Below are 19,276 nucleotides of genomic sequence, written 5' to 3' on the forward strand. Positions count from 1 at the left end.
ATGACATGCGAGATGGTTGTGGGTAGAACCAAGGAAAATAACGCAGGGTAAGGGAAAAAGGGAATGTCAGTGATAGGCTGGGGTGCCTTGCTATTTCATAAAGAGCTGTCAAAGAGCACCTCGCTAATATGATGACATTGGAGACAAGGCCTGAAGGGATCAGGGACACCAGAGAGAAGAGAAAGTGCAAAGCCCCTGAAGGAGGAGCTGGCCTGGGCATGCCAGAAAAACTGCAGGGTCAGTAGCTGGGGAGGGGAAGCAGGAGAGGGTGGGGCAGCAGAAGTAAGGAGAGAGTATGGCCAGGGCGATGCTACACGGCTTTGCAGGCCCTCATCTGGACTTTTACACTGAATGAAAAGGAAAGGCTTTGATTTGGGGGCAGAGATGGGACATGATCTAACTTATATTTTAAAAGATCACTGATTACTGTGTGGAAAATGCACTACAGTGAGACAAGGATGGAAGCCCAGAGGCCAAACAGGAGAGGCCTGCAGCATCCAGGTGAGATAAGAGAGGCGAGCTGAAGCGGTGGCAGCAATAATTGGTCGTGAGGACTGGTCAGGGATGGAAGACATGCAGAAGGCAGAGCTACACAGAGGCAGCCAGGGAGAGAGAGGAGAACTGAACTCTCGGTGGCATCGTCTGGAAGCCAAGTGAGCCAAGGAGGGAGGGATCAACATGTCAAATACTGCTGCAGTCTGAGCAAGATGAAGACTGAAAACTGATCCTTGGATTTGGCAAAGTGGAAGTTGTTAGTGTCAGGCAAACTGTTTCAGTGGAGGGGTTGAGATAACTCAGAGTCCAGTCCCAATGGGTTTAAGAGAGAAAGGGAACTGGGAAGCAATACTAATGGAGATAAAGGAAAAGGACAAAAATAATGACTTCACAGAGCAATTTAAAAGGATACAGTTTTGACTCTGGAATCATATTAATGTTATACGTATTCAAAAAATTAAATCAATAAAAATAGGGTAAAAAACTCTAAAATTGAATACAAATAAAAACAAATGAATCTAATTGTGTACAGCTGTACAACAGCTGTACAAAGAATGAAACCAAACAACTTCTAAATTCAAGAACATACTATAGTATATTTTTAGCCTAAAAACAAAGAGAACTACTTTAATAAACAAATCTTGAACTCTTCCAGTGGGTTTGTTTTTCACAGTGGAAAGGGTGGAGTAATTCTGGAACTATGTGCATATATTACAGAACTGAGCAAATCAGCAGATATGGTGATGTTGTCAGAGCCAGGGTTCTTACTGTTGGAGAAGGGAAGTAAAAATGTGGAAGCAGGAAAAACAGGAAAGAACCCAGTGAGTCTGGACTGGAATTAAAGGCACCATTGTGAAGTAATGATTTTTTTAAAAAACAAATTACACATTTACACACACACACACACACACACACACACACAGCCTGCTAAAGGGCCTAGACACAATGATACCCTCGGAGCAATGAACACACCTAGCACCAAATCTTGGTGGTTAAATATCATTCCTCACTAAAAGGAATCAAGGCTCTTGGAGAAATGGCTCATTCAGGGCAGGAGCAGTACAGGATGAGCATGGAAAATCTATTTTGTCCCAGAAAGTAAGGAAGTACTCCCAAAAAGATGGAGACATGTCAAAAGAAACTGCCACTTACCAAATCTGGGACAATATAGTATGAATGTCAGAATGGATAATAGTCCATTGAATAAAATAAGAATCTTTAAGCCCACGCTGATCATAAACAAACAAGAAATATATTAATAAAAGGAATTTAATAGAGAATGCATCCTTCTAGTACATGCCACCTAACATAAATGAAGAAGGAATGTGATTAAAAAATGTTAGTGTTAGAAAAAAACTGTCATAGGAACATTTGACTCAGACAAGAATCATCAATATACGGTAAAACTCATGGTAGAAGTTTGAAGAGGAAGAGAATACTTACAGAGTAACAAAGTATCTTCTACAAATTACTCATTCATTACACAGGTTAATATAATTTACACTGGAGAAAACTGACAGACATTACCTTAAGGAAGTGATCAAAGTTAATATCACCAAAAATGGGATTAATATTGTGTGCCTCCTTAAGAAAATACCATAAGAACAAAATAATCTCTTATGTAGCATTCCTGCCAAAACTGCATAGCCAATCTAATCTAACCAATCTAATCTAATCATGAATTGAGTCTTGCAGAAAGAACAGATAATCCCAAAGTGAGGGGCCAGCCTGAACTATTGAAGTATGTTCACATCATGAAAAGAAGAAAGGGTGAGGAACTACTCTGGATTAAAGGAGACGAGAGACACATGACAACTAAATGTAATGTGGAAACTGGATCCCGGATCAGGATCAGGATCCAGAATAAACTGTCATAAAAGACATTATTGAATTAATTATAAAAATTCAAATATAGGCTGTATATTAGGTAATAGTATATTAGACAACACTATTTCTGATTGTGATAACAATACCATGGTTATGCACGAGAATGTCCTTGGTCTGAGGAACTACACCCTGAATTATCTAGGGAGAAAGGAACATCATAGCATCAATCCACTCTCATAGGGCTCAGAAAGACAATAATAGAGTGCGTGTGTGTACAGACGGGGAAAGATAAAACAAATGTGTCAAATGCTAACAACAGATGAAGCTGGGTGCACAGTAAATGGGAGTTCTTTGCTGTAGTCTCAAAAAAAAATTATTTTAAAAATTTTACCTAGCACATAGCAAAGGTTTCTTTCATCCTTCCTCTGGCCATCCTTAACTCTTCGATATACTTTTTAACTGACAAAAATTTTGCTTGGTTGACTGGATTTTTTGCTTGCCAACATTTAAAACACACCAGTTTTCACAAAAAAAAAAAAAAAAAAAAAATCCCATCTTTTCTGGAAAACGTGTAAGATGCAAGAACTGGCAACCATGTGGCCACTGCTGAATGAGAGGCAGTGCCTTCTGGCTGGCTTCACTCATGTACCTCGCCAGCCCGGCCCCTGAGGCATCTAAACTGGACTCCTGGTTTGTAACAGTGCCGACCACAAGCCATGTGGAAGTGGTCACTGGGAGGAAGCAGCAGCCAGTGTGGTTCTGCTGTCACCTCATCAAGGCAGAGGGGTGAAAGATAAGTAAGGCCAAGGAGTTAGCTCCTCCTGTGCCCCTCCAAGAAGTCCTGGGTCAATTACTGATGTCTTAGGACTCGCGTACCTCACCCTACCTACCGTTGAGAAATAGCTTTTCCAATTTCTCCAGCAGCTCAGCACATTGATTCAGCTGTTCCTGGAAACCCTCGGCCACGCAGTAATCCACATCACTGGCCTGCAGCAACTCCTCAAATGCCTTAATCATGGTGTTCATGTGTTGACGGGAGATGACACAGATGCCACGGCCATCCTTAATCTGCTGCCGTTGAAGGGAGAGCTCCCTGGCTTGGGACTGAACTAATGAATCGTATCTGATAAAAGAGGGGAAAGAAAATACTTGGACCATTTTAGAATTGAATTTTTGTGACCTTAACACTAATTGGAAAAATGACAGAGTACAATTTTTAAAAGCCTGCAGCTGTACAAGTATATATACTTTTAGAAAAATTGAAACTGTACAAGGTCACCTCTTCTTTGATTTCACACAGCCAACAAATGCTGGAACAAAGATTCTTCTGCAACATTTTTAACCTTATAAAGCCCCCAATTAAAGTACAGATTGGCAAGGACTCAGGCAAACAATTAGTTTCCATACAATCTTCAAAAATACTATTCTGAATTGTAGAAACAAGTGCCCCAAGGGTCAGAGGATCTACCAAAAATTCTCATGAAGTGTGATAAAGAAAGTGCACTGCGAAGAAAAAAAGACAGGACTCTCTCCTCCCGAACAAAACATCACTGAATCATGATTATGATGCTAACCACCATTTACTGAGGGTTTACGACCTGTCAGTAACTGAATTCAGTGCTTTATATGTTATCTAATCCTCTCAGTCTTCCAACAAATGTATAAATGTCCCCTTTTACAGAAGAAGAAACTGATTGCAAAGCTAATTAAGTGGTAAAGATTTTGGATTCAAACACAATTCTCACTTTGAAGATCATTATGCAATATTACCTTCTTACCGTCATGTGCCATCTTTTCCTAGGTGAGCCCATAAAAGAAAGGCACTGAGAAGTACACAGGTTAAGGGAAATGTGACTCATGTAAACTGGCCACAATAACCTTGCTCCAGAGAGTAGCTTGGCAAAGATGCTGACACTTCAGTTCAACATAATTTTCTCCTTCCTGGAAATGACAACACTACATGGGCTGGCAGTCACCTTCAACATAGAGTGTGCACATGCAGATTCCATGATACCAGCATTAAAGGTGGGGGCCAGTATCATGTGAGTACTGGAATAACATCGGTAAACATGGGTAACTCATGAGTAACATGAGTAAACATGGGTACTGGAGTGGGATAATGTGGGCTTGAACCCTGGCAATGGCTCTGACCAGCTCTGTGAATGTTCTCTGCCAAGTCACTGCAGCTACTTTGAGGCTCAGTTTCCTTACCTATAATAACTAGTTTAGGAATACCTCCTTCTCAGGTGATTTTGAGGATTAGATAAGAAAAGTGCCTAACCAGGGGCCTGAGACAACAGCCTTTCAATAATTACAAGCTACCTTCAATCTCACTGGTTGGGAAGTCTTGAAAAATTCATCCTGGCTCCTGACAATTCAGAACAATGTGTTTGACTCAAATTAGTGACAAATGAAGGTCAGCTTTACAAATGATCCCATTTTTGCCATATCTCATGAAGCAAAACTGTATATATCTATGCCCATAAAGCACTATCTTCATGACCTAAGAATTCTCTTTCAACACAAGTTTATTTCTCTAAGATGACCTTAAAGGGTAAAGATATGGAAAATATTTATATTCCTCCTACCTTGCCTAGACATCAGTTTTAGTTTCACAGCACAGCAAAAGCCAGTAACAGAGTCCAGGAGTACACACTGCAGTTCAGCAAACGCTCTATCACTCACCAAGTGACTGGTATGAAACCTTTACCCTGAGCCCCCAACTTGAGGAGGGCGAAATCTGCCCTGCAGATTTCCAGAGGACCCAAGACTCGTAACTGACGTTCACATGCGTGGTCGCTGTTCCTCTTCTTTGTGGCCTCACCTCTCACTTCTCCACAGGACCTGGCTGCCTGAACCCCACCATCAAGCCTTCCCCAGAACACACTCTACCCATCACAGAGCAGCGTTCTCTTTTAGCTCGTGGGCTCCCACCTAGTGGCAATACTGGGGGACTACAGGCTTAAATGGGGAGACAGCAGAGGTGGAATGTACCTGGAAGGTGAGAGATCTCTGAACTTATTCTGCAGATTATGGATCTCACTGAAAAGTTGCATGTTCAAATTCTGCTCCTTCTGCAGCTCGTATTCCTGTTCCTCCAGCTGCTGTTTGAGGTTCTCCAGCATCCTGCCGTCAATCATCTCTGGGGCCAGTGGACGGAGGATTTTCATGTGTTTCACGTATCGCACTTGGTGCAAACTTGAAAAGGTCATTTCTTCCTCATCAGAACCACTCTTGGGCTTGCTCAAGCCATCCTGGGCCCCTTCTGTCCCACACAAAACTGTAATAATGGCCTCACTGCACTGGGAGTGCTTTTGAAGCTGAAATATGAAATTCTGGTAGCCTTCCAGCTCAGTTTCCAAGTCATGGATTTTCTGTTTTAAGTATTCTGTCTCATTTGAGGTATTAATGCTCTCTGACTGATCAGTCCCCATCACACTGACTTTAGCAGAAGGCTGACTCTTGGAACTCAGGTAAGTAGCTACTGAAGTTGGGCTCAGAACATCTTCAGGATTTTCTTTGCATGATGGCAAGCTGGCAAGGTCATCAGGTGGGCAAATCTCAGAGTCTGAAAATCAAATACATTTATGTCAGTATCTCTTCTACTAAAATCCAACCCCTCTCTCCTTCCTCACAGCCATAGCCAAGCCAAGACCACTGCAGTGACCTAACAAGCCTCCCTCAAAAAGGCCCTAGTATTTCCTAACACACTTCCCTCTAAAAGCCTCCAGTCTTTCCTAACAAGCCTCCCTCAAAAAGCCCTAGTCTTTCCCTCTTACCCCTCAGTTGTCCTCTTCCTCAGAGTGACTGTTCTAAAAAGTAATTTTAACCATGATAAACCCACACACACCCCCCCTAAAATTCATCGACATTCCCAGTATCTACATGAGACCTTCCATGATCTAGTTCCAGGCAACCTTTCCAGGAATATCTCTGGCACCACTCTGGAGATTTCCTACAAAATTAACCATGATTCCCTGCACACAGCGTGCTGTGTCATGCCTCCATGCTTTTGCATGGGCCGTGCCCTCTGCCTGGAACATCCTCAGCCCTCTATTCTACTCCTACCTAATGAACTCTTTCCATACCCAGATCTAATTTTCCTTCCTCTGCAAGCCCACTGCCAAACTATGCAAAAGTCAGAACTCGCTGTGGTTCTGTAGCACCTTATGCATATTACTCAAGACAAATATACTATGTGCTGGGTGCTAAAGTAAAAATTATAAGTGGCTTATTTATTGATTCACATAGCAATTCGTTATCTGAATGCTGCTCTCCCTCACCAGACTGCACGTTTCTTCACAGCAGAGATGTGGCCTTTCATTTTCACATTCTCGGCGTCTAGTACAGAACCTAACCCAGACCAGAAGTCAGTGCCAGTGTGAGAAATATTGAGAGATTCTGTGAAGCAACAGTAAAGAGTGGTAATTCTGAATATCCACAACACGTAACAGTCTTCTCATTTCCATGTCTAACGGCTTCCAAGAGATGCCCTGACATCCCCTTTAGTGAGGTGTTTCACTCACTCACAACACTGCCAGGAAATATTTCCTTATAGCTAGCAATACCTAAACCCTTAGAGATGCAGTCAAACTTGTTTGAGAAGTGGAGTGGTACAGCAAAAAGAATATGAGGTTTGAAGGCCGCACAGCCTGAGGCAAGTGACTTTACTATCCAAGAGCCTCAGTTTCCCCTGTGTCTAAAATGTGGAAAGAGATGTCTCATATGGTTGTAGTGCGGCTTCAAGCTCAGGCCTGACTCCAGAGCTTCTGTTCTTAACCACTATGCCACACTGCTGGCTGCCCAAGGAAAGTCCCGTTCTATATAGAGAGCTGTCTGAATACTTAAGGGGCAGCAGAAAGTAGAAAAGACAGTAGAAAAACCTGTCTTCAAAATTCAACAGACATGGTTTCAAACTCTGGCTCTGTCACATAGGCAAGTTACTTGACCTCTCTGAGGTTTAGTAGCTTTATCTGTAAAATGGAAAGAACATCACTGTGAAAAGTTGTGTGTATGTGTTTGTTTTTAGGGATTATATGGAACAAAATCTGCAAAAAGAAAAAAAAAAAGGCTAGCACAGTATCTGGCACATAGTAGTGAAGGAATCCAAGTAACACAAACATCCTCTAACCATTCCAAGATAGGAGGAGATGCCCTTCACCAGAGGCGTGCCTGCAAAGGCCAGCCTGGAAAAATGCTACAAAAGCAACAACGTGGGTTGGACTGGGTGACCTAGGAGATCTCTCAGAAAGAAATTCACACACAAATCCTCGTCAGACTGCATGTCCCAATTTCTGGTTCTGCAATGCGCTCCTTGTGACTTGAGGTACACTCTTGTCTCTGTTCATGATGCAAATACCATAAAGTATGGCATTTCATTTCAGACAGCAGCTGCTACCTGACCTAAAGGAAGCATTCCTAATACAGTATTTTTATTATACACAATGTTATGATAACTAGTCAATAAGAGCCTTGAGGGTGGAGACCGTGTCATCCATGTCTGTTTCTCCAGTATCTGGCACAGGGTCTGCGACAGAGAATGTACTCAGCAAGTATTTCTGGCTGAACAAGAGAAAGGGGAACTGGGGAGGGAGATATCTCCCCATAAGGCTTTTTTTCCAGTGAATCACCCTCCAAGACAAGAAAATATCTTTGCTGTAATAACCTCATGATAATAGAATTTGGCCTGTACTTCATGGCAAGAAGCGTGTTCACTCATGGAAATAAAGATTAGTTCCCAGGACTTTCCTTAAGTAATTATGAGGCATCACTAGTATCCCCATTTTACAGAAGAGGAGGTTGAGGCTTAGGGAGCTTAAGAATTTGCTTAGGGTTCAGGGTAGGTAAGCAGTAGAGCCCTTCCTCAAAGCCTGGCAGTCTGCCTCTAACACTCTGAATGCTGCTTCCCGAAGTAACACTCCTGCAATCGAATCTCCTGTACCGTGGTGCATGAGCAAAGAGAGAGAGAGTTCTTAACCCTCAATGTGAAGGCCAAGATGCCTGTAAAATCCTTTATTCACATCCCAAGTATCTGTCAAGGGCCTTGTGAAAAAGAAACAGCAATGAAGATGTCACACGCAGCACCCAGCCTCAGCTGCGCAACAATTAAAAGGTGGAAGTTCAGGCAGATGCGACTCATGTACAAAGTTCTGGAAGCACATTCAGAAAAATGGAAGACATTCAGTAATGAAGGGAAGTACTGACAGGGAAAGGGAAGCTGTCAATTAGTTAAGAAGTCTGTATTAATAACTATCAAGAAGAAATCAAAAGATGTCCCCAAGACCATTTATGAATATTTGCATTATAAGAAATACTATAGTTCTACAACTTTCCACAATTCAGCTAAGGGGGACTTTATTGCCTGGTAGAGTAGCTTTCTCCTCAAAGCCCAGAACGCACAGAAGCATGTGACCATGTATTCACTGCAGTGACTCTGGACCTTGCAAAAGTATACAACAGTGTATATACCACAACTCAGTATTTTTCCAGAGACTGGTGTCCCCATGGCCATCCCATGACAAATTTAGGATTCTTGAGGACAATTTCTAACAGAGTGAATTAGATCTGGATTAATAGTGATTTTTTTTTTAATGAAGGGGGAAAAATATCTAACATAAAAAGAATGTAGGCATTTGTTCATTCCGGTTGAATGAGAACATGAGTATTTGTTATATTATCTTTTGTGCTTATGTATGCTTCTAATACTTCATAATTTTAAAAAGAAAGGAATACAACTTGCCTGTGCCCTCACCCATATCTCTGCACCTTTTCCACTGATCTGCCTGGCAAACCCCACAAACCCAGTCTCAGCCTCAGGCTCTCCTCTGACCCACTCCTCCCGGGCACACGGACCAACACCGAGCACACCTCAGCAACAGGCAGCCCCGCGCTGAATACTGACAGGCTGTTGCGATGGTTGTCTCCTCCGAGCTGTGGGGTCCCTAAGAGCAGGATGTGTCTTTTCATGTTGAACCACCAGAACCCAGCCCACTGCCTGGTAGAGAAGCATGCTGACGCATGGACGGGTGGGTTCTGACATCCTACTGTACCTTGACTCTTCTCCTACTTACCAGCTGGGTGACCCTGGGTCAATTATTTCTTAAAACCTCAGCTTCCCATGTGTTAGACTGGAATGATAATAATGCCCTGAGAGGGCTGCTATGGGCTTAGTAATAATTTTTAGATAAAACATCCAAATGGTGCCTGGCACATGGAAGCTGTTCAATACACACAGGGGTTGAATTCTGACCGATCTCGTAGCTTGTTTGCTGATCACTGTCCATTTCCTTGTCTCTCCAGACAGAAGATGTGGTTTTAATTCCTTTCTGCTCTCCTGGGCTGTCCTGGTAGGCTGGTCCCACAGGGGGCTGAGCTACAGGCAATCACAAAGAGAAAGAAAAATAAATAAAACCGTAAGACCTGAAACTTAAGCAACTGAGAAGAATACAAAGATACAACAGGGAAAATAAAAACACTGGGGAGGCAAAATGCAATTTATAAGATAAAATTAATCTATCGAGCTGCCATAACAGGACATAAAAAGCATAAATATACTGCAGCTTGTCTGAAATGGTTTAAGTCCAGGCTCTCAAAAAGCTGAGTGAGAAAATGAATTCTATCCATTCGTGCCCATTTTTTCTCAAGAAGACAGAGGCCCTAGGGTCTCCTGGGCAACTGTTTGAGGTAGCACCTGGATTTGAGGCACCCTAGTGTCTCAGTAAAAAATAAAAACAGTATTGAGTGCAAATGGCAAGCTAGGAGCCAGCATGGTGGCTCATGCCTATAATCCCAGCACTTCAGGAGGCCGAGGCAGGGGGGCCACTTGAGGCCAGGAGTTCAAGACCAGCCTGGGCAATATAGCAAGACCCCCATCTCTACAAAATATAAAAAATTTAAATTTGAATTTAAAAAAATGGCAAGCTATGGGCAAAGTGCCAGGACCTCTGTTGAGCTGAGTTACCTTTGCCATAAAATCTTTCCTCCATGAAGGTCCCCACAACCCTGTATTGATTTAGTTAACTGCCACCTCCCCCAGCCCGCACCAGACGGGGAGTTCTCAGAAGGCAGAGACTGTATCTGATTTATTTCTCTCCTACCCCCAGTGCATGAGGCTGGAAACATAGCAGGTGCTCAGGGAATGTTCACTGAATGAATGAAAAGATGCCTGGATGATGGTTGAATGGATTTAGAAGAAGGCAGATAAGGAGGTGGTAAGGGAAGAGCAATTCTGCCAAAGGTCTTCTTATCTGGAAACCTCAACTATGGTAAACCCAAAAGAAAACCTAAAATTAAATGGAACATACCTTTGGCTATGGATTTTCATAAAATCCATACAAGAAGTATCACATACTAGGCTTTGTGAAACAGTAAAGAACATGGGCTTTGAAATTAGGCAGGCTGATTCCCATCTAGCTAGAAAAGTTAGTCACAGTGTGACTGCAGCCAAGTCACTTTATCTCTGAAACTGCTGCCTTAACTATAAGATGGTAGTAATTTCTGTATCTGCCTCAAAGGACTGTTGAGAGAACCCAATTAGATCATGTACTTAGAGTGTATAGCAAGACTCAGTAAATAATAGGTGCTTGTTTTATTAATACCACAGTATGTCCAAGACTCCAGAGTCATCTCCAATCCCTGACCCACTCTGGAAATCCTCTAATCTGTTGCAGCCTCCTGCCCTGGTACTCATTCCCTTCATTGGCAAGTCCCAAAGAGCATCAATATCCTCTCTGAACATTCATCTCTCCCCGTCACTCTAAGTGAACTTGGGATGACCCCAAGGACACTGCTTCTCCCACAGCCTTCAAAGTTGTGGTCATTTCTTTCCCCTAACTCTCATATCATGGGCCCAAAGTGTATAAGTGTCTTTGCTCCTCACTGCCACTTCTAGATCATTCTCTCTCTTCCCTGAAAATTCCACTTTTGCAGCTCATGCTTCCAGATGATACCACCAACGACCCCACTTTACTGTAATCATCCATGGTCCCTAGATTCACTGAATCCCTTGAGGTTTGGTGACAATGTGGCTCCTAACTGCCTTCCTTCTCTACATTGCTTTATGCTATAATTCCTCAGGGCTGTCCATGCTTGCTGTCTCCAATCTCTCTCCTGCATTCTCTCTCTGCAACCCATGCCAATCAGGCTGCACCCACTCCATGGAAACAGCTCCTTTCAAGTACACCAATGACTTCCACATTGTTAAATCCCAAAGCCAATCCTCAGTCCTTGTCTTACCTGTCCTATAGCAATATCTGACACTGCTAATACCCTCCTTACTCAGCTTCTGGGAAGTCACCCTCTCTTGGATCCCTCCTACCTCACTGGCTGGTCTTCTTGGTCCAACCTTTAACCACAAGAGAGCCTCAGTTTCAATTCCTGGACCTGGCTGCTATGGCTCCAAGTCATATAGCTTCAAATATTACCAAAATATTGCTATTTCCTAACTTCGTATCTCTAATCCAGACCTCTACCCTTGACTCCAGACTCATCTGTCTTCAATTGCCTATCTAGTGTCTCCACCGGGATGGTCAACAGGCAACTCACATGTCCAAACCAGACCCCTAATGTCCCCCTCATGCTTGCCTCTCATGCAGTCTTCAGTCTTTCTCATCTCAGTGAATGACAACTCCATCCTTCCAAAGGTTCATATCCAAAGTGATCCTTTAAAGCAGAGGTTGGACTACCTTTCTTAAAGTCAAATAAATACTTTAGGCTTTGCAGGCCAAAGAGTCTCTATGGTAACTACTCAATTCTGCCATCAAAGCACAAAAGCAAACACAGACAATATGCAAACAAATGGGTGTGGCTGTGTTTCAATAAAACTTTATTTCCAAAAACAGGAAGTGAACTGGATTTGGCCCACAGGTTGTGGTTTGTCAACTCCTACTTTTTTTTTTTTTTTTTTTTTTTTGAGATGGAGTTTTGCTCCTGTGTCTGCTCACTGCAACCTCCACCTCGCGGGTTCAAGCGATTCCCCTGCTTCAGCCTCCTGAGGAGCTGGGATTACAGGCATGCACCACCATGCCTGGCTAATTTTGTATTTTTAGTAGAGATGGGGTTTCACCATGTTGGCCAAGCTGGTCTCGAACTCCTGACCTCAGGTGATCTGCCCGCCTTGGCCTCCCAAAGTGCTGGGGTTACATGTGTGAGACACCGCGCTCAGCCTGTCAACTCCTACTTTAAGGCTTAAGTCAAATAATGACTCTGCTGCTCAAAACCCTCCAAAAGTTTCCAATCTTACCAAGTAAAAGAGTCCTAGAACGGCCTTTGACAGCCTGCCTGATCTGCTGCCTCCCAGACCTCATCTTCTACATACAACTCTTCCTCTTCCTTACTCCACACTCCAGCCACACAATTAGCCTCCTTACTATTCATCCATCTTCCCCTGTTCACAGCAGCACCAGGGCCTTTGCCTTCTTCCTTCTTCCCAAGATGACTAGTGCACTCATTTCCCCTGTTTCCCTTCAAATGCCACTTCACCATGGAGGCTCTCTAGCATTCATGACACGAGCAAATCCTGCCCCTCCTCCACATTCCCCACACTCAAATCCTGCTTCGTTCTTTTCCATGGCACTTATTTTCTCACATGTTGTACGTATGCTTATCAGCTTTCTGTCTTCCCCCCGACCCTACACACACACAAGAATGTAAGCTAGACAAAGACTTCATCTGCTTTGGTCACTCCTCTCTCCTCAGTGCCTAGAATAGTGCTTGGCACACAGAAGAAATGAATAAATAAATAAAAGATTACTTTTTTTGTTCTTGTTATGGTGCTGCTGCCATCTGCTTACAGAAGTTCAAAATTAGGAGTCAACATATGCACTTTTGTGGATCATGAGCCCTGAGAAAATGATGTAAAATGCTACTTATATGCTCAGCTGCATCATTCTGTGGGAGGGCCCTCTGCTTTCTTCAGATTCTCAAAGGGTTAGTGGTCCAAAATCTCTACGCACCACTGTCCTAGACTAGAGGACGCCACTAGACACACTTCCTCCAAGTCTCTGGATCCTAACTATTTAGGTACACTTTAACACAGGGGCTGTTGTCTTGCCTCCCAGGAGAGCAGAGCCAGCAGGTTCAAAGAGGGTGGGGAAGTGGGTTACTTCTAGAGGAAGACACAAGGTTAGTAAGGTTTAGAATTAGCCCTAAGTTGGCCTGGACATTACAGAGAACCCTGCAAAGTGGACCCTCACTTGCATACCTCTGATGCCACACGCCAGAGGCGTCCACAGACAAAGCCAAACACAACTGGGGCATCTGCAGACAATCCTTAGTGAAGGCAGCAGTGCCCCCTCAGACCTATGAGCACTACAAGTTCCCTTTATCCAGACTCCAGAATAAAATGAAAGTAATGGATTCATTCTCCTTATTGTGTTCCCTCTGTTGTGCATTTGTCAAGAGTCAAGATTAATCACTGCAATTCTTGAAATTTATACTCAAACTTATTGCAATTCTAAACAACAAGGCTGACATTTCAAGCAGTTCTATCGAGCTGTTTGTCTAGCTCACAGGGAATACATTTTTCTTGGTGCTTACCATTCAGCAACATTTTGTCGGGCGTTGGCCTCCCCTCCATCACTGCTTCAGCCAGAATTAACTTTTGGTGAAGTTGCTTATTACAAGTTTTAAACTCCTTCAGCTCCCCCTGCAGCTCCAAGATCTGGCTCTGCAGCTGCGTCACCACCTCCTGGGTGGCAGGGAGACGATACATATTTCCTAATGACCGGGATGGTTTTATTAGGATTGGCAAGCGGGACTTCTTAGCCTCCTGAAAACACACATATGCAACAATGAATACACTTTGAACACGCTTCCTTTGGTTGCACAGTCAACATTCTCATGCCAGCCTTTTAAAATGGAATTCGAACTGGCTGCCCAGACTTCTCGTTCCTATAATGGCAGCTATGTTTATCCACCAGCCAAAGAGCTTGTATCTTGGCAGGTCCCTCCTCTGATCATCAAGGGCCAAGCTTCTCCTCGCCACCCTCCTGGCCCTGGCCTATTGTCTCTCTGGACAATCCAGACACTCCATAAATGGCAGTTCTTCTTCCAATCTGATCTTCTGGGAAATGTTATTTTGCTCCTTATCTATTTCCTCGTTTCCCAAACATTCCTCAGTCTAATCTAGTCTGGCCTATCAACCCCTGCTAGTCCCCCAGAACCACCCCTTACTTTGGTGGCTACTAGGTTGCCAACCCAGCGGATATTTCCCAGGCTCAGAACTCCCAGACACTTCATTCGTAATGACTCACGGGCACTACAGAGTCAACTGAAAATTCAACTCTTCAGCTCCATCACCCCATGTCTCCGCTGCAAATCTACGCCACTTCAACAATCTCTGTCTTGGTGAATCACATGACTATCCATTTACTACACAATCTAGAACCATGGCAATGATTTTTAAGTTTCCCTTTATTCTTGCCACCCACTTTCACTATTCATCAGGGTCCATTAATTGTAACTCCCAGGCTGTCTCTCAATTCTTTCAACTCTTCTCATCCTCCACTGCTACCACTCAACTCCAAGATGCTGTTAGTTCTCACCTAAGTCATGGCAACAGTCTCCTGGGTGGTCTCCACACATTCACTTTTGCCCTCTCTAAGCCACTGTCCATGCTACAGCAAAAAGACAAACCTACTACTCCTCTCTTCCGCCTAAAACTATTTTAATTGCTTTCCAGTTCTCTCAAGACAAAGGTCAACGTCCATACCACAGCCTACAAAGTCCTGCAGGACCTACAGCCTGAGTTATACCCCCTTCCACTTCACCCTGCTCTTCAGCAACAATGACCTTGGTTCCTCAAAATGCCTTCCTTCTACCTCAGGACCTTAGCATATGCCGACTCCTTTGCCCAGAACACTTACTCCTTCCTACTTCCCCGACTAACTCTAAATAGCATTCATTAAAACTCAGCTCAAATGGGCCTTCCTCAGGAAAATGGGCCTTGATTTCCAAGACCAAGGCAGGGCTCCCTATTAGACACTCACTGTCCCCTACATATCCCTTCAGAGAACATTAGTATCATTTTAATTAAATGCCTGTGCAATTATCTGTTCCTTGTCTGTCTTCTGCACCAACCTGTAATCTCCAGGGTTAAGAGGCTTTGCATATCTTGGCCATACTCTCTGTATAGCTTCTAGCGTAAGAACTAGTACACAGTAGGTACTAAACAACTATTTGTGGAATGAACATATAAACAATAACTTAAGAGGCCAAATGGGGGTCTCTTTCAACTGGGGAATTTTAAACATTCAAAAGCTGGGAAGAGGGACTTAATCCAGACTATATTTAAAGAAATACTACAACTCAATAATAAAAACAAATAATCCAATTAAAAGATGAGCAAAAACTCTGATAGTCATTTCTCCAAAGGAGATACGTGTATGGCCAATAAGCATGTGAAAAGATGCTCAACATCATTAGTCACCAAGGAAAATGTAAATCAAATCACAATAAAATACCACTACTTCACACCTATTAGAATGGCTATAATCAAAGGACAACAACAAGTGTTGATGAAGTGGAGAAATTGGAACCCTCACACACTGCTGGTGAGAATGTAAAGAGGGTACAGGCGCTTTAGAAAACAGTCTGGCAGTTCCTCAAAAAGATTAAACATAGAGTTACCATCTTACCCATCAATTCTACTCCTAGGTATATACCCAAGAGAAATAAAAACGTTATCACCCCCAAAATTTGTACATGAATAGCAACATTATTTCTAATAACAAAAAGTGGAAACAGCTCAAATGTGCATCAACTAATGAATGTGGTATATCCATATGGATATACTATGGAATACTGTTTGGCAATAAAAATAAATGAAGTACTGATACATGCTACAACGTGAATGAACCTCAAAAACAGTATGCTAAGTGGAAGAAGCCAGTCACCAAAAACCACATATGGCATGATTCCATTTATATGAAATAATCCAGAATAGGCAAATTGAAAGAGACACAAAGTAGATGCGTGGTTGCCTAGGGCTGTGGTGGGTGAGTTGAGGGGAAATGGGAAATGACTGTTAATGAGTACGAGGTTTCTTTTGGGATGATGAAAATGTTCTAAAATTGTTGTCCAACTCTGTGAATAGACTAAAAATACCCCACTGAATTGTATACCTTAAAGGGATGCATTGTATGACATGTGAATTAAATCTCAATAAGGCTGTGTTTTTTTAAAGTTTTTAAATAGCAGAAGAGAAGGAACCCAAGAGGAAAACAGAAAATATTTGGGACCCAAGAAATGAGATCACTGAGGTCTCTTAAGAAGGAAAGAAGAGTAAGGGCCCCTTCTTGAACATTCTAGGATATAAAATGCTTTCAAGCACACTTTCTCATAATCCGGAAGTAAACTCTGCATTCCCAGAACTCACAGGATAAGAGACATTATCATTCTTACTTTCCAGATGAAGAACCGCAATGTCAAACAACTAGTCCAATGTCACAGTGCAAGAAGGTTCAAGAGTCAGACCTCAGACTAGCTCTTCAGGGTGCAGTGCTCAGTTCAGAAAAGTGAGATGCTTTCTGCTCTGAAATTCCAGGTAAGAGGAGAGAGCAGGTTCAAGGATAAGAACAGTTTGAGGTGGCAAAAGGAGACCACGTGGGAGGAGATGGATGCCTCAGCAAAGAGGGCTGGAAAATAACAATCATTTGCTTGGTCCTCAGTCTCCACCAATCTTTATTCCTGGATCCAAATCTGTGTGTCATATGGCAGCAGAAAAGATATCTGCAAGTGCACAAATGCCAAAGCCAATTTCAAGCTGGAAGACTGCCGTCAGTCAACCTAATGCTTGTTCTAAAATAACACCACACAAAATGCTACCTTATGGACTCCAAACAGAGTCCCACCTACCACATTATTAAAGATGTCACATTGGAATTTCTTCCTTGGGAATGGAAGGGAAACAGGAACTCACGCACTCTGAGCTCCCACCATGTACAAGGTACTGTACTAGACACTTGCCAAAGGCTCAAAGCAGGTAAGTGGCCAGGCCCGATGCAAACACATGTATATCAGTAAAGTCCATCCTCTTGTCTGTAACTAAACAATTGAAAGGATATCTGGTCTCCGTGTTTCTATAACTAAACGACTGTAAGGATATCTGGTCTCCTTGTCTCACCCTCGGGCTGCAGTGATGTTCCTTTTAACAGGATATCAGAGTATCCTATTAGAAGAGGTAAGCCATAGGATTATCAACTCCTTAACTACCAAACATTACAAAAAATATCATTAAATTTCCTTCTACTTTGCATAGACTGGAGGCCATGGTGGTGATGGGAGGGCTCTTCTCTCCCAGAGAAAGACAGGTTTATAATATCCCTGTCTGCATTTAAAACCAGACTTTAGTTTATATCCCTGTCACTCCACTTACCAGCTAAATCACTCTGGACAGTTTTCTGAGCCTTTTAAGAGCCTATATTTCTTCATAAGTAAAATGTAGGTAACAACTACCAAATTCATACTCTTGTTGAGAATATTAAATGAGATTATATATTACATATTATATATATAATGTATATACACACAGAGAGTATCTAGCACAATCCCTAATAGATACTAAAAATAATAATAAACAAATATGGTTTCCTTCCTTTTGAAGACATAGCAAGAGGAATAATTTCAAACTAAAAAAATACATATTTTAATATATTTGGGGAAATTAAGTCCATTCAATTCTCCAGTTTTCCTGAACACAGAATAACATCTCTCACACAATGAAAAATTCAAACAAAAAACCAAACAAACAAAAGACACCTAGTTTTCCTGATATACAGGTACAAACTGAAGGAGCTGGGGCAGATGAGAGCATTTCTATTATAGCCAAACTGCACAAATTTGCATTTCTAGTACCGTTAATATAATGGCAGTCTCTCTCTCTCTCTCTCTCGCTCTCTGGTCTCTACTGATATCTTTAGAAAACTCTTTTCTAGAAATTACAGTTTTGGTGCATAATTTAAAACAATCAAAAGCAATTTTGCTAATGATATATCTAACTCTTTTGTATACGCAAAAGCAGTAATTTAGTGGTCAGAAAATAAACTTAATTTTCCATTCTGATGCTATAAAGCAGTGTATACAGTTGATTTCTCAAATACAAAACACCCATCAGAAACAAGAATATTAACAGCCTTCACTGAACCACTATTAGAAACACGACCTATTTCCTTCTCTCCCAGAACACATCTCCCTTCTATAGGGATTCTTGGCCGTGGGGGGGGTCAAGCCGTGACCTCAAGAGGATTTTCATAAGGGTCCAATGAAACATTGCCAAAAGAATCTGGTTTTAACAATCTGGCATATCTGATAGGATGTGCAGAGCTTAGAGACAGTATCTAAGCTGAAGGAAAATCAACATGCAAACATTCACTCAACAAATCCGGGTTGGAAGGTAGCCTGATCCAGGGAAAGGGTGTGGCTGTGCAGTCAGGTACAGTGGGAGTCGCAGCTCAGCCCCCTAACCACTGGTTAACAACGGGAACATGGGGTGTGGCTTCCAGATCTTTGATGAGTGTTGTCAGGATAAAAGAATATAGACGAAGCCCTCAGAATAATACCTCTCCTACACAAAGTCTGCACAAGATAAAACCTAGGTTCTCATCCCTACCCCTAAAGTCAGGTTATGACAATTTGACTGCAACCTGCAAAAGCAACTGTTCATCAATACAATGAAAACTGTATAAATTTTGGGACATCTCCACAATGCAACCATTTGTAGCCATTACAAGGAAAGATGTTCCTCATAACATGAAAGAGACAGCTACAGACAGATGTATAAACAAGACCTCACGTGTGTTTTTTCTAAGGAAAACACATAAATGTCACAATATATAGATCAATTAGATAGGGCTGAGATGGAGGAAGAGAGACAGAGGGAGTGAGGGGAAGGACAGGCAGGGGAAGGTCAGTGAGAACACGCAGCTCCGGGTGGAGGCCAGGGTAAGTGCAAGCAGAG

The 19,276-nt window shown here is 42.5% G+C and overlaps 1 protein-coding gene across 4 annotated transcripts in view; it reads right to left on the reverse strand.

Annotated features, from left to right (window-relative positions):
• CDK5RAP2 (CDK5 regulatory subunit associated protein 2) overlaps positions 1 to 19,276 on the reverse strand; it is a 183,965-nt gene that overhangs the window by 41,251 nt on the left and 123,438 nt on the right. For all 4 annotated transcript variants that reach the window (XM_054502815.2, XM_054502812.2, XM_054502816.2 and 1 more), the window contains 4 exons: positions 13,858 to 14,089; positions 9,572 to 9,694; positions 5,317 to 5,890; positions 3,213 to 3,445 (listed from right to left, as the gene is read on the reverse strand). In XM_054502815.2, coding sequence (XP_054358790.1) covers positions 3,213 to 3,445; positions 5,317 to 5,890; positions 9,572 to 9,694; positions 13,858 to 14,089 — 1,162 coding nt within the window. The remainder of the gene's footprint in view (positions 1 to 3,212; positions 3,446 to 5,316; positions 5,891 to 9,571; positions 9,695 to 13,857; positions 14,090 to 19,276) is intronic.

This window comes from Pongo pygmaeus, chromosome 13 (genome assembly GCF_028885625.2).
Source record: "Pongo pygmaeus isolate AG05252 chromosome 13, NHGRI_mPonPyg2-v2.0_pri, whole genome shotgun sequence".
NCBI classification, from domain to species: Eukaryota; Metazoa; Chordata; class Mammalia; order Primates; family Hominidae; genus Pongo; species Pongo pygmaeus.